The 15111-nt window shown below is 39.1% G+C and overlaps 1 protein-coding gene across 7 annotated transcripts in view; it reads right to left on the bottom strand.

The window, feature by feature from the left end:
* The window catches only part of LOC114026045 (solute carrier family 28 member 3-like), a 135582-nt gene that overhangs the window by 55174 nt on the left and 65297 nt on the right, over positions 1-15111 (bottom strand). For all 7 annotated transcript variants that reach the window (XM_027839650.1, XM_027839651.1, XM_027839648.1 and 4 more), the window contains 4 exons: positions 10870-10952; positions 4204-4295; positions 1791-1980; positions 973-1117 (listed from right to left, as the gene is read on the bottom strand). In XM_027839650.1, the coding sequence (XP_027695451.1) occupies positions 973-1117; positions 1791-1980; positions 4204-4295; positions 10870-10952 (510 nt within the window). The remainder of the gene's footprint in view (positions 1-972; positions 1118-1790; positions 1981-4203; positions 4296-10869; positions 10953-15111) is intronic.

The following is a 15111-nucleotide window of genomic DNA, read 5'->3' as shown; positions in this document are numbered from 1 at the left end:
GGCTTTATCGTATCTCACATGTCGGCTCCATCATGAGTGCTTCACTCTGGAACCAGTCTGATACCATATAGCCCTCATTCTCTGTGGCAGAGTTTTGCTTTCATTTGCCAACTTCCATAAGATCCAATATTTAGAGCTGGAAGAGCATTTTACCCAACCCCCTCATTTTTCAGAGGAGGAAACTGAGGCCTAGGAAGGTGAAGTAACTTGCTCAAGGTCACATAAGCAGTAAATAGTAGTGCTGGAACTTGAAGTCCCCAAGTCCAGAACTTTTTTCTCCACTGTAACAAGCTGTTTGAGAATAATGTGACTGAAAATCAGCATTGATGATTCATTCCTATTTCACTATGCAAAGACTTGATTAGCTCCAAAACACAGAACTAAGGGAATAGCACTGATTGGCAGTTCAGACAATGTTTGTGATGGTCAAGGGGTACATGGAAGAATTTGGATCACTGCAAAGCTTTTGTTTCCTTTGGATTGAAAATCCCTTGTGTTTGTGATTATGAGACAGTATATGTTCTGGGGATTCATTCTCTTCCCTGTTAGAGCAATCCTCTTACTCATCCCAATATAGAAACCATGCCCATGATTTCTTTCACTTAGTCATTCTCCTTTGTTAAAAGGGAGGGCTCTAGGGGGAAAGAGAAGTGAAAGAAGAGTCATTAAGAAATGACAGTGCTGGGGAGCTAGGTGGCACAGTGGCTAGAGCACCGGCCCTAGAGTCAGGAGGACCTGAATTCAAATCCAGCCTCAGACACGTAACACTTACTAGCTGTGTGACTCTAGGCAAGTCACTTAACCCCAAATGCCTCACAAGAAAAAAAGAAAAGACAGTGTTGTACTAAAGAAAATAAATAAAACATTTTTTAAAGCACCCAATACATACTTTATATATAATGCCATAAAGGTCAAGTGTTTAAAATGTAGACAAGAGATTAAAATGAATGCAAATATTTCTTTAGTACTTACCCTAGTTGGGTACTTAGAAAATATTAGCATCAGGAGAACAAAGAACACAAGCCCACCAAAGGACACCAGAGACTGGGTTCCCTGTTTGGCTGTGTCAAAAATTAGCCAGCAAATGACTCCTGTAATCAGCAAGATCCATATCAGCCTAAGAGGAAGGAAAGAGGGTTGAGATGACTTGATGTATTTTCAAATGACAGCCAAACTTTTGAAGAATTTTTCATTTTGCCCCGGGGAATGACAAGTTGATAACTTTTCCAAACACTTAAATAGAGCTAACTGTATTAGCAAACTCAGGTGGAGGAATTTGTTATAGACAAACACCATCTCTATGGGTGTATTAACATGAGCAAATCACTCAGAGAGTTCCCTCCCATATCATATGTCCTTTCATATTCTGAGGAATTAGGAAAGGAAACACCCAATCACTGACTTTCCTGTGTGTCACCAGTGTGGAATGGGTAACACCAATATTTTGTTTTTACAGAATAAGGGATCTGGAAAAGATCTCAAGAGCTTAGCTGTCCAGTTTTCTCCCTCTAAGTAGGTTTGTGTAGAAGACAGGACAGATAGCTTGCCAACCCCTACTTAAAACTCTCCAAATGGTATGATTTCCACAATTTTCCTTGGAATATTTCTTCTAGCATCTAATCATCTTTTGGGTCTGGATTTGTGATTCCATCCCTGGAGGGAATTCCTAGCATAAATCCCCACCTCTCCCCCCCAACAATAGGGACTTGGGAAAAGCTGAGCACTAATCCTTATTCCTTATTCAAACTGAAATCTCACCCTTGAACAATAGAAAGATGTTCCATACTTACCACTTCAACCAGAACCAATGTTTGTTCAGGAATCTGCCACCAGGAGACAAGAATTTAGCAATCTGACTTTCATATTTGGCTATCAAGTAGTCCCAAATGACAAAGAATATGGTAGCAACAGTGAAGACAAAAAGTGGGAGGGCTCTGTGAAAGTTCACCACGCAAGCTGCAATAACTACAGCCAAACAGCCTATCAAGGAAAGAAATGAACACACTATTCATCACATATACAGGGAACTGGTAGATACTATGCCAAGCCTATAATGAGTTGATACTTAATCAAGGCAGAGCAGAGCCATAACTAGCATTTTTCATGCCTAGAGCAATTAAAGTTCATAAAATGGGCTGGCAAAGCAACATGAACAGCATCCTCAAATCAACACTTTTAAAAAGACAAATTTTAGCTCTTCTATTTTGAAACCAAACCTAGGTGGGGAGAAGTTTAATGATGTCCATTAACCTGACTTCAATTTTTATTTTTACTTTGCCATAAAAGGGATTCTTTATCTGATTAAAAGAAAGCCTCAAGGAGACAAACTTAAAAAAAAACCCAAACAAACCAACAACAACCCACCACTTCATTTCTCAAGGGCTACATCCCTACACCATCCTGCTTGACCCCACTGGACTCTACTCTCATCGGAAGCATTCCCATTCTCCAGGCTTTTCTCACTTTAACCCATGTCCTCCTCATCCAAGGTTCTCCAATATTTCTCTTTTCAACTTTTATTCAACTTTTTTTTTTTTACTTTTACTTTTACTTTTAGATTAGGGGATGAGGGGTTGAGAAAAGGATAGGGATGTGTAAAAAGTTGCCAGTCAAATGTGATGTTCTGACATTGTGGTTGGGAAGGGGAGGAACTCGTGTTAGTTCTTAGCACATCTGGTAGCTTTCAATTTTAGGTAATTTAACACCTGTTAACTTAGAGCTTTGGTAACTATATAATATATATCAAATACACATATCATATGTATCAAATACAAAAACTACATTTTGGGCGAATGTGTGTGTCTTTAAACATTCATACAAATGGGGACTTTAATTTATTTTCACCATGTGAACTCCTAAAAGCTAACAAAGTGGGGAGGGTGATCTTTGCTATTTCCTTTATAAAGCAATTAATACCACAAATGATTCTTCATCATGATCTGCTTGTTCATTCTAATGTTAGACTTAGGAGGTGTAGCTTGGTATAATAACACAAATGGCAGAAACCAGGTTGAAGGGAGGATAGGTGATTAGTACATAGTGACTGAAAAAGCCATGGGTAGAATAAAATTGAATCTCCTAAGGGTTGCTTAATATTAGAAAGTCAAATCTTCTAATCTGGAAGTACTTAAAAATAGGAGGGCTTCTCATTTGTGTGAGCTGGTTTAGGTATGAACTTATCGGAAAGCAACAGTATAAAATAGATGGCCCCTTGGCATCTCCATGTTCCATATTTATTTGTATTGTTTTACTTTTTTTATTTGTATCCACAGGACTTAGCCTAGTGACTGGCTTGCCTTTTGCTGGATTCGAACTCATGAAAATAAGTCTTCTTGGTTCCAAGCCCAGTGCTCTATGTACTTCACCACAGAATTGCCCAGCATGTTAGAATTACTGTCGAGCATTTCTACTGTCCATCCTGCATGCCAAAAATGCATTACTCCCTCACCTTCACAAATTCTTATAGTCCCTTGTTTTCTTTTCCCTTCTTAGGGAGGCTGAGAGGTCAAGTGACATGCCCAGAGTCACAAAGTTAATAAGTGTCTCAGAGTAGTTTTGAACTCAGGTCTTCCCAACTCCAGGCCCAGTGCTTTATCCACTGAGCCATGTAGCTAGTTGATATCCTCTCCCAATAAATTTGCCTTGTATTTATCTTGTGTATTTTCTGTATATGTTCACTTATATACACACATCTCCTGAAGGGTAAGGATTGTTTTATTGTTGCCTTTGTAGCCCCAGTGGCTAGCTAGTCTACTAAGGCACATAGTAGGCACTTAACAATAGCTTATTTAATAGAGGTCATTGCTTTGCCTTAGAGTAATGGGAAGATTTCCCACTAGTTTTCTTTGCCTTAGAAATAAAGCAACATTACCACCATCAAAACTATTATTACAATTTAGTGGCCATGTCAGCAAGCATGGTAGTTAGCTTAAGGAGGTTTCAATAACATCTCTCTCAATCATTTTTAAGTCGTGTTACCTCATAAACTGGGAATTTCAAGGGGAACAACTTGTGTTCACTTTCCCTATGCTTTGTGTTTGTGGCAAAGAGCATCTTGACCACATACATTTTTGATGCTCTGAAGGATAGGATGAATTTTCCCTCCTAGCACAAGTGAAGAGTTTTCCTCAGTATTCCACTTAGAAGCCCAGCCCTTCAACTGAAACCTGAAAAAGATGCTTGTGTCCCTCCCAACTGAAGTACCTGCTAATAAAATGCCATAGAAGATGTATTGGATTACAGCTTTATGCTTCCTAAAGAAGTCACAAGTCTCATTATACTTCTTTTCTAGGTACCTGTGAAAATACAAAAAGAGACAGTAAAGAATTTAGGTAGAAAGAAACAAATGGCTTCCACTCCAATTTTTTTTTTAAGAGGTGAGAGGTGTCTGCCACAGTGTTCAATGTATCAGTTATTTTTTTCCTCTCTTTTTCTTTTGTCTTTTATGGGATGGCTTTCTGGGAAGGAGAAGTGGAGAGATGTGGTGATATAAAAATACGCCAATAAACCATGTCTATCTATCTATCTATCTATCTATAAAAAGAAATTAATGTCAGCCTTGTAGAAGCAACAATTGAAGCAGATTTAGAATAGGGTAAGGATTACTAATACTCCACGGGGAATATGGGGAATTTTTGCCAAATAACTATTATCCTATTGAAATCTTTCAAAGTTGTAGTGGTAAATATGTGGATTGGAGAGAGACTTGGTGAAGGCCAAGGTGAGGTGGGAAAGGGAGGGATTTTGTATTGATGTAATGATGCATCTGAAAGATTTGTAAGTGAAATTGGGGTATAATTTCTACAACCCAAACCCAATGAATGAGGTTTGGGGACAAAACCCTTTTCATTCAATGTAATTCAAGATGATGTAACTGAAATCTGCGATAACCACAAACACTGTATCATTTCTAATCAATGAGGTTACAAAATTTTCAGCATACCCTGAGAAAAGCCAGTCCCATTCTTACTAAACTAATTCCATTTGGTTTAATTTGTAACCACAATTTAATTCCATTTGTAACAACTTGCCTCAGAGAATCAGGATTCTTAATCTTTCTTGCAAATCAAATCAAAGCAAGAAACAATCAATCAGTTAAGAAGCATTAAATGTCTACTATGGGCCAGGCACTGTGTGAAGTGCTGGGATACAAAGAAAAGGCAAAAGACAGTCCCTGGCTTCAAGGAGCTAACAGTCTAACATGGGAGACAACTTGCAAAAAACTATATATGAGCTATATAAAGTATAAATTGGAAATAACAGAAGGAAGGCAGTGGAACTAATGGGGATTAAGAAAGGATTTCTGCAGATGGTGGGATTTTAGCTGGGATTTGAGGGAAGCTAGGAGTTGGAGATGAAAAGGAGATCTTTATAGATATACTGATGGGAAAATGTAAACAGACTCGAAATTGAACATGATATATGGGTGTCTTTTAAAAAACTATACAGAGAATAAAACTATAGATTGACAAGAAACAGAATCAAGGGTCACATTAATTGTTTCCTGATAAAACATTCGACAGCTTTATGATACTAAAAAATGTTTAGATTCCAAATAAAGTTTCTTTATGAAAAATCTATCTCTTTATTATATGCATATGTATTGTAAACTCTACAACCTATTTCCTTTCATATTGAATAAAAGGCATGGGAAAACTTACTGAAAACCAAGAATAGATTCTATAATAGATTCTAGGTAGGAAGCATTGTTTATATTATAGAATGTAATTTGGAGGCACAAGGAAAAATACAGTTTTGATTGAGTTACTGGTTCCCAATCTTTTACCTAGGAAAGGTTTTTAATTGATTCTTTTGTATTTTGTCCAGGTGAGCATATAGTAGCCAGTTTGTTAGAGTACTCAGAGCTAGCCTTTAAGTAAGGAAAAACCAGTTTCCAGTTCAAGTCCTGCCCTAATCGCTGTGTGACTTTGGGCAGAGAGACATCATAACAGTGGAAATTTTGATCACTAGCTCTAGGGTCAGAGCACCTAGGTTTAAATGTACATTTCTGGTACTGTCTAAGTAACCTTAGGTAAGTCATTTAATCTCCTTGGGCCTCAGTTTCCTCATTTGTAAAATGAGGATGTAAAATGTAAAACTAGATGGCCCTTCTAGTTCAAGCCATATATGATGTGATTGATTGAAGTTGCCCTAGGCAACTACTGATGGAGGGAGTGTACATACCAGTAATTTCTGACATTTCTCTCTGTCTCCAATCCCCACCCTCACCTTCCCCCAAATGAACAGAGATTGGACCTAGAATTAGGAAAACCTGAATTTAAATCTGCTCTCATAGTTGTATGACTCTCTGGACAAGTCACTTAACTTCAGTCTGACTCAGTTTCCTCACCTGTAAAATAAGGATAATAACAGCATTTATCTCTCAGATTGTTGTGAAGATTGAATGAGATTAATATTTGTAAAGCACTTTGAAAACCTTAAAGTGCTATACAAATGCTAACTAGGATTATCTGGTCAACAAGTTAAAAGTTGGGGGACAGGGACAATTGTGACAAGATAAATTTATTTGGAGGCTAATGTTTTTTAAATCCCAAGGAATAAGGGAAAACTTTCAAATTTTTCTCTGTTTGTCCCTTGTGCACCTCATACGTAATCTAGTTGGAAATATGTCCCAATATGGACATATGTTTGATTATCTATCAGAAATGATTCCAGGCATCCAGTGGGTTTTTTCTATAAACATTAGCTGAAACATGAGTACCTCCTTGCCACTCAGGGGGCTTTCTCAACCTCTAGAGTCTTACAGTGTTTCAAGGAATCTTAAGGTAAAATGAAATTGGAAAAGGAAGCTCAGATTTCTCTCAGTAAATGTCCTTGAAAGTTGATACATGATGAGAATATTTTGGCTTCTGTGCAGTGCTTCTCAACCTTGGTTTTGTAATGCCCTGGGGTGCTCTCCAGTTATCTCAAGGGCTGTCAAGAAATTTGCCCCTTCAAAGTCTCAAAAATAAAAATTTGTTTTCAGTAACTTCAAATTTAAAGATGATGTTATACACTTAAGTACTTTTAAGTAGAGTTTCATGTGTGTCATAAAATCAGAGATATTTTAGGTATTGTAGACCAGATGGAGTTTATAGAATACCTAAATCAATCAACAAGTATTTAAATACCAACTCTGTGCCTGGCACTATGCTAGGCACTGGGGATACAAGCAAAAAGAATAAAACAATCCCTTTTTGCAAGGAGCTACTTCATGATTGGGGACTGGTAGAGGAGATAATAATAGAACTCTGTAGCATATAACATGATAGGCAGCTAGGTGGCACAGTGGATAGAGTGGTGAGTCTGGATTTAGGAAGATCTGAGTTTAAATCTGGTCTCAGATACTTACTAGCTCTGTGACCCTGGCCAAGTCAAGTAACCCTGTATGCCTCAGTTTCCTCACCTGTAAAATGAGTTGGAAAAGGAAATGGCAAACCACTCCAGTATCTTTGACAAGAAAAGCTCAAATACGGCGATGAAGAATTGGGCATGACTGAAAAACTACTGAACAACAACATTATTTCTTGAAATGAGGAAATTTAAAGGTTGATGAGATGACAGTGTAAGAAGCTGAATTTTTAAAAAATGAAGTGTAACCTAAAATAAATGAGATTGCAAGACAGTATTTAATTGTGTGAACTTTAGCTTGAATTGATGAAAGAACTAGAAAATATGATTACTGAGCTTATGTTAGAAAGCTATGAAAGATCCTGGAGAATGGAAGAGATGGTATGATTCTGGAAAAGTACAAATATTAACTTGTTTTTCAAAAGAAGGAAAGAGGGTGAGTATGCAAAACATGGATCTGATTTCTATTTCTGGCAAAATTCTAGAACATGTTGTTAAAGGGAAAGTTCATTAGCATTTAGAAAGGGAAACAGCAGTCACAAAAAGCCAGCTAGATTTCATCAAGAGAAACAGGTCACACCAATCTCATTTACTTTAGATTGGAAGGACAGGCAGTCATATAGTGGACTGAGAACCAGCCTTGGAATCATGGAGATATGATCAAGTCACACACTGGTTGCATGACTCTGAGGAAGACTTGACCTCTTTGTGCATTTCAGGCAACTCTGTAAGGCTACAAGGTGCAAAGCAGGTACTGATCTGAATTGGTAGAAAGTTCCTTACTGGGGATTTCATATAGCATTGAAATCACAGGTCTAATCAGGTCCCTATTCCCCTAATGACACCCCCCCAAATCACCCCCCCAAAAAAACAAACAAAAACAAAAAACAACAAAACCCTAAACAGAACTGGTAGACTGGGGAAATACAGTGAACCCTGTATATTTAGATTTCAGTAGATCATTTGACAAAGTCTCTGAAGCTTTTCTTGTGGACAAGATGTAGAGATATGAGTTAGATGGATACATGGTCCAATGGATTAAAAAATGATTGACCAAATCCAAAAGAATAGTCATTAACGGGTCAATGTAAACTTGGAAAGAAGTTTCAAGGGCAGTGCCTCAGAGATCATCTGTCTGTTCATGACCTTGTCCTGTTCAATATTTTTAAATCAATAACTTGGATGAAGACATGCTTGTCATCTGTGAATGATCAGAATCTGGGAGGGATAGTTAACACATTTGGATAGCTCCATAGGTTAGAATTACAGGTTGAATCAAGTAAGATGAAATGTAATAGAGATAAATAAAAATTTCTGTGTTTAGGTTCCAAAAGTCAAAACTGCAGACAGCTGGAGGCATGGCAACAGAAAAATTCCCATGGAAAAAGATCTAGGGATTGGTGCACAGCCAATATTGAAATAGAAGATGTTGATATATTTTCACTGCATCAATAGATAGGTCTGACTTCAGAGGACAGAGTCATTTGTCCCCTAGTTTCTGATCATTATTTTGTGACTTTCAGAGACATGGAGTTGGTGAAAGAGCAAAGAAATTCAAACCATTCCTACTGCAAACTCATCAAGTATAGCAGCCATGCCTGAGTCTCAAAGAAATAAGTCCTATTAAAATTCCCCAGATGCCTAATTGATTTTGGAACTTGATTATTATATTGTAAGCACTTCAAGCCTTGAATCTCTAATAAGCTCCTCAAAGAAAGGCACCATACATATGCCACCCATCTCCCACAGCTCCCCACCTACCATAGTGCTCTAGGTGCAAAGTAGACATTCAATGAATTCTATTAATTTATGGTAAATGTTCAATGACAACTACTTGTAAATTTGAACTCCATCTGAAGGCTCTTAGGTCTCAGGTGTGTGATAAGCTGTGGTTACTGTATGCTACTATTACAGGGGATGGTAGTGGGTTAGATTTTTCTCCTTATTTTAATTCATAAGATCATAAATGTAGAGCTGGAAGGAATTCTAGAGGATATCTGGTTCAACTTCTTATGTTTACGTCAGAGGCCCAGAATCAGGATTCAAACGCAGGGTTAGAAACTTCTAGACCCCTACTCTATTCCAATCAGTATTAATCAGTTTGATTTTTACATAAATCATTTAGGGGTCATTAGATAAGATAGGTTCTTATGGTAGGCTTTTATAGTGGACCTCAAACCTTAATGTAATATTCACTTCTTGTTTACTGGTTATATAGCTCACTTGTGCAACCACAAGAATGCTGACAATGAAATCTCCATCCTATTTTACTCAAATTCCATGTCCAAACCCAGTGTGTGTGGGATGTCTGATTCTTTGGAAAGTCCTCCAACTTATTTTTGTACCTCTGGACCTTCCTCTCTTGTCCAACATGAGTAGGTGATCATCTATGACCACGTGGTCACCAGAGATGACTCTTGCTTTGCCCATCTTAATTTTTGATCCTCATGAGCAAGGTCTATAAACCAGAGAGATTTCATTCTTTACCATGCCTCTTTCGCATATTTGGGTATCAAACCTTATAAAAGTAAGGTCCTGGGGACTAGGGGCATCTCAGATCATGAGAAGATCTGAGGTCTACTTCATTAAAGGGGGCCATAGACCCTTTAATAAAGTGCCATTGGCTTGGAGCTCTGCCTCAGTGAATTTTCTTGCAGATTGGACAATTTTAGCCTCCACACTAGCTAGTCGGCATATCCTTTCCTGGGACCCTAAAGGGTGGGAAACCAATCAGATCCACCTCAGTAGGACCTTTTACCATCCTCAAACACTTGTGTTACACTGACTCTACAACTATTCTGAAATATGCATGCTGGCATCCCAGTAAAAGATTGGGACAACCACACATCAGTTAAATCTAGAGAGAAATTTTGTGTAAGACAATCAAGGCCCCCTATCATGGCCTTAAGACCATCATATCAGAGGTTTTATTTAGTTGTATCATGTCTCTCACCCTTCCTAGTTCTGCTTTGTGTCAGTCCTGGCCCTGTTGTGAAGGGGTTAGTGGTATACCCAGGGGTATACTGAGGCTGTGAACTTCTGAGAACAAATTGTTAAATTTTTGATGTAAGCAATTACACCTCAGAAATCAACAAATATTACAAATCAGGGCCTGATTTGTTGTTTCACTGATTGTCTAGACTTAAGAAAGTGATGAAGAAAATATTAACAAAACAGATAAAACTTAAATGTATGTTGTGCATATATTTTTCATCCCTGGTGATCTGGTTGTTAAAAATAAAAAACATAGAAAATGCACAGCCCTGGTTACTCCCTTCCCTTGCCTAGCTCTAATTAGGTCATGTGGCCTTGCCTATGGATCCTTCCCTCAAACATGCCAAATAAAACGACCTATTTCTTTTAGCATTGACCCATCTGATTTGTGTGTGTGTGTGTGTGTGTGTGTGTGTGTGTGTGTGTGAAGTCCTTTTAGTTCCATGAGAAAACCTGTCAGTGTGTAGGACTGGGGGATGGTAAAGGGAGGAAGCTGTATTAGAATTCAGCTTCTAAAAGTCCTACCCTTTTCGGTGTGGCGGTTCACCTTCCTCTAGGTTTCCTTTCTGTTTGGGGAGATCTTGCTCAACAGTGACATGTTCTTCTCCCTGAAAATAAAATATATGGGAAAAACAAAGACAATTATCTCCCAGATAGAAAGGTGAAGTTGCTAATAAAGTGCCTGCTGTGTTCCAGGCACTATGGTAAGAGCTGGAGATAGAAGGAAAGCACTCAGTCTAACGGATGTAGAAAAAGACATACATTTTTGGACATGACCAATGTGAGAATTGGTTTGCTTGAATGTGCCTATGTGCTACATAGGTTTGTTTTTTCTTTCTTTTTTTATTTCACTTCAGGGCAGGAAATAGGAGGAAGAGAAATTAAATAGATGTTAAATTAAAACAAACGCTTAAAAAAAGAATAGAAAAAGTCTAATAGGTTTTCCATTTCCTCTGTTGAGAATGATTCTGATATCTGATTGTTCAAGAATTTGATTCATTTTTAAACCTAAATTTGTTGGTTCAAAATGAGAACAATTCTTGGCCACCTATTATATGCTTTTTTCCAACACAAAATGTTCCAGAATCCACCATTTTCCTCACTCTGTCTTATAAATGTGGAAGGAATAATGTATACTTTTTACTCTTCTTTTGTGTATCCAGTCAAAATTGTAGCCATTTTATTCCATCATCTGGTTCTAAGGACGTCTGTGCCAATCAAATCAAAGTCTTTGCCACAAGAATTATTATAACCTCCCTTCAAATGTTGGCATAACTTGCATGGGTTATTTTCCAAAGGTCTGAGAGGTCAGTGCTGGTTTTACTTTGGTTGGAAGGGTAGCTGGGCTCAGTTGATCTGTAGGCCTCTCTAGATAATGGCCCCTGGAGTCAGTATATTACAGAATAAATAAACAAATGAATAAATAATTTTTTTAATAATGGTTGCTCAAATTTCCATTAGTGAAATGCTTTACAAATATAATCTAACCCTCCCAACAACCCTGGGAGGTAGGTGCTATTATCCCCAATGGCAGACTGAGGCAGACAGTGGTCCAGTGACTTGCCCAGAGTTACACAGCTATTAAGTGTTAGAGGCTGGACTTGAGAATTCAGGTCTTCCTACATCCACAACTAGCACTCTATCACTGAAGCATCTATCTGCCTTGTATATCCTCCCAAGATGTTATAGAGTTTCTTTTATTTGGACAGACAGAGTATCCTCTTGGCCCTCTCAAAGTTAAATTTACTCCCATGCTTTTCAGAAGGATTTTTGTTCCTCCCAACACTGTAACCATTGTAAAAGATGTTGGTATTTTAAAGAGTTCTCACAGATGCCAGCAGTGGTGAATTACCTCTGTTCTTATGGATATAGGTAGTTAGAAAACTGGTCCTTACTCCCAGCTTCTTTGCACAAGAAGATAGAATTTTTAATTTCCTTCCTTTCCTCAGCATCTATTTATCACCTTCTCTACTCAATACTCCACCAAAACACTCAAATACATGTATCCTGAGTCCACAACTCTGGGGAAGCTCCAGGCCTATCTCCTTCCCCGTGGGTCAAAGGGGTACTCCTGATTTCTAGCCTCCATCTCTGGCTTTATCCTCCCTTGACACCCCAAGCAAGTAAGGTCATGGTTGCTCCAACGGACCATCTGGGATCTCTTAGATTTGGCTCCAGGACTGTAGGTTTTTTCTTTTTTGGGGGACAGTACTGGGGTGAAGGTAGAAGCACCCCCTGGGGACATGCACATTTTGGTAGACTTTAGGAGGGATAGTGCTACTTGTTATCTTAGTTCCCTCTTCCTATTCCCACTGGAAGCCAAGAGTCTGAGGCAAGAGCCTAGAAAGGAGGCTGTTCTCGATCTCCCAAGGTTACGCTGACCCAGATCCCCATCTGAAGCAACTGGCCCCTCGAAGGAGGCTTAGGAAAAAAATTGACCCTTACTGCCCTCTCTGGAGGAGACAAAGCCTCCTCCCCATTTCTTACCCCGGTCTCTGTCTCCCTTTCCAGTTCTTAACCTTGGTTCAGGCTTGAGTCTCCCATAGGTCTCAGAGAGAAAAGCTAGGGGCAGTTAGGTGGCACGGTAGATGGAGCACTGGTCCTCGAGTCGGAAGGACCTGAGTTCAAATGTGGCTTCAGACACATACTGCATGACCCTGGGCAAGTCACTTAATTGCCAAAAAAATAAAAGGGGGGGGACAGCTAGGTGGCGCAGTGGATAGAGCACTGACCCTGAAGTCAGGAGGACCTGAGTTCAAATCCAGCCTCAGACCAACCACTTGACACTTACTAGCTGTGTGATCCTGGGCAAGTTACTTAACCCCAACTGTCTAAAAAAAAGGAAAAGCTAAGAAGTCCCTTCACCATGACACAGTTCAGCAACCCATCCACCCATCCACCCTACCTTCTTATTAAGGACCCTGTTGCTTCTTTTTTTTCCCAAATGCTAATGAATCTAAATGAATCAAATGATTTCTAATCTGTCTCTGAGGAAGGGAGCAGACATCATATTTCTGTAAATAGATCCCGCAGTTATAAACTGTGATTTATTTTTATTTTTAATGCAATGCTGAGAATGAACTTGGTGGAGCTCTCTCTCTCTCTCTCTCTCTCTCTCTCCCTCCCTCCCTCCCTTTTTCTTTCCTCTTCCTTTCTCTTTCTCTCTTCCTTTTTCCAGGGGTTAGAAGCTATAACTTGCAGTAAGTTCATTTTGTCTGTTTCTCCTTCATCTGTGCCCTTCCTCCGCCCATAACAATTTCTAAGGAAAACCGATAGACAAAAAAAAAAATCCTTCAGACATTTTAATGGAGTAAACACATTTATAGAGATTTCTTATTTCTATCTTCCTTTTCTTAATCTGTCTATACATATATATATATATAAAACATATAGTGTATATCAAACACGAGGTCCTGAGGACGCAATGAGAGGAAACATTTGGAAGGAGAATTTAGGGGAAATGCTTTCCCCCACCAAGGTCTGGTTTGCTGGGTGTGCTCTGCTCCAGCCCCTTTTCTGGTGGTCTCCCACATTGAACATCCTCCTCAGTTCTCCTCTGCCTCTTCCTCCAGTCCATTGTCCCACTCCTGGCCCCTTCCCCTCCACCCATCACCACCCAACTTTGGAATCTGTATTTTTTTTTGGACGGGGGGGGGGGTTAGGCAATGGGGTTAAGTGATTTGCCCAGGGTCACACAGCTAGTAAGTGTTATGTGTCTGAGACCGAATTTGAACTCAGGTCCTCCTGAATCCAGGGCCAGTGCTCTATCCACTATGCCACCTAGCTGCCCCTAGAATCTGCATTTTTTTAAAATAAAATAAAAATAAACCTTGAAAAAAGAAGATAGAATTTTTGTGAGCCATCACAGCATAGTGGGTACACAAAGTTGACCTCAGAAGTAAGAACTGGGCATTACCCCTCCCACCCCCCCACCTCGACTAGCTGTGTGACCCTGGACAAGTCACTTAACCTCTATCTTAGTGGCTCAAGTAACTCTCTAAGGTTCAGAGCTGCTGCTTGTCTGAATTTCCTGTACTGTTGGACCACAAAAACAATTCTACCATAATGTCAGTCACACTCATCTGTATCCTCCCACCCGCCTTGGATAAGAAAGCATCCTAACCTCCTGTTCTACCAATTCTGACTCTTGTTCAAACTCTCTATTTTGGGTCAAGTCCCTTTTGGAGCTACCTTTCCATGGCCCCTCTTTGTGCACTCTGTATTTCAGTCAAATTAGCCTATGAGTTTGTGGTTCCCCAAGCTGGGCATCCTATCTCCTTACTATATACTATCCCCGCCTCCTCCATTCTCAGAATATAAACTTCTTGAGGGTGGGAATAATTTAATTTAATTTTAACAATTTTTCATTTTGTCTTTGTACCCTTAAGCCTAGCACAATGTCTTTCACATGGTAGGTCCTCAAAAAAAAAACCAACACAACAAAAAACCAAAAACACAGGGCAGTGGATAGAGCTCTGGCCTTGCAGTCAGGAGGACCTGAGTTCAAATTCGGCCTCATACACTTAACACTTACTAGCTGTGTGACCCTGGGCAAGTCACTTAACCCCAATCTCCTAAGGAAAAAACAAAAACAAAAACAAAAAACATGGTAGGTCCTCACTGGATTGGATTATGTGTTTTTTTTGATGAATTTAAACAGATGGAATATATAATCTAGTATACTTGTTTCACATAAGAAAACTGAAGTCCAGAAAGTAGTGACAGACTCAAGTAACAAAAATCTGTTTCTCAGAATATAGTAAGTAG

Source organism: Vombatus ursinus, unplaced genomic scaffold (genome assembly GCF_900497805.2).
Source record: "Vombatus ursinus unplaced genomic scaffold, bare-nosed wombat genome assembly UNPS02014832.1, whole genome shotgun sequence".
NCBI classification, from domain to species: Eukaryota; Metazoa; Chordata; class Mammalia; order Diprotodontia; family Vombatidae; genus Vombatus; species Vombatus ursinus.
The sequence above is the reverse complement of the archived record's forward strand: the minus strand, read 5'-3'. Positions and strand labels throughout refer to the sequence as shown.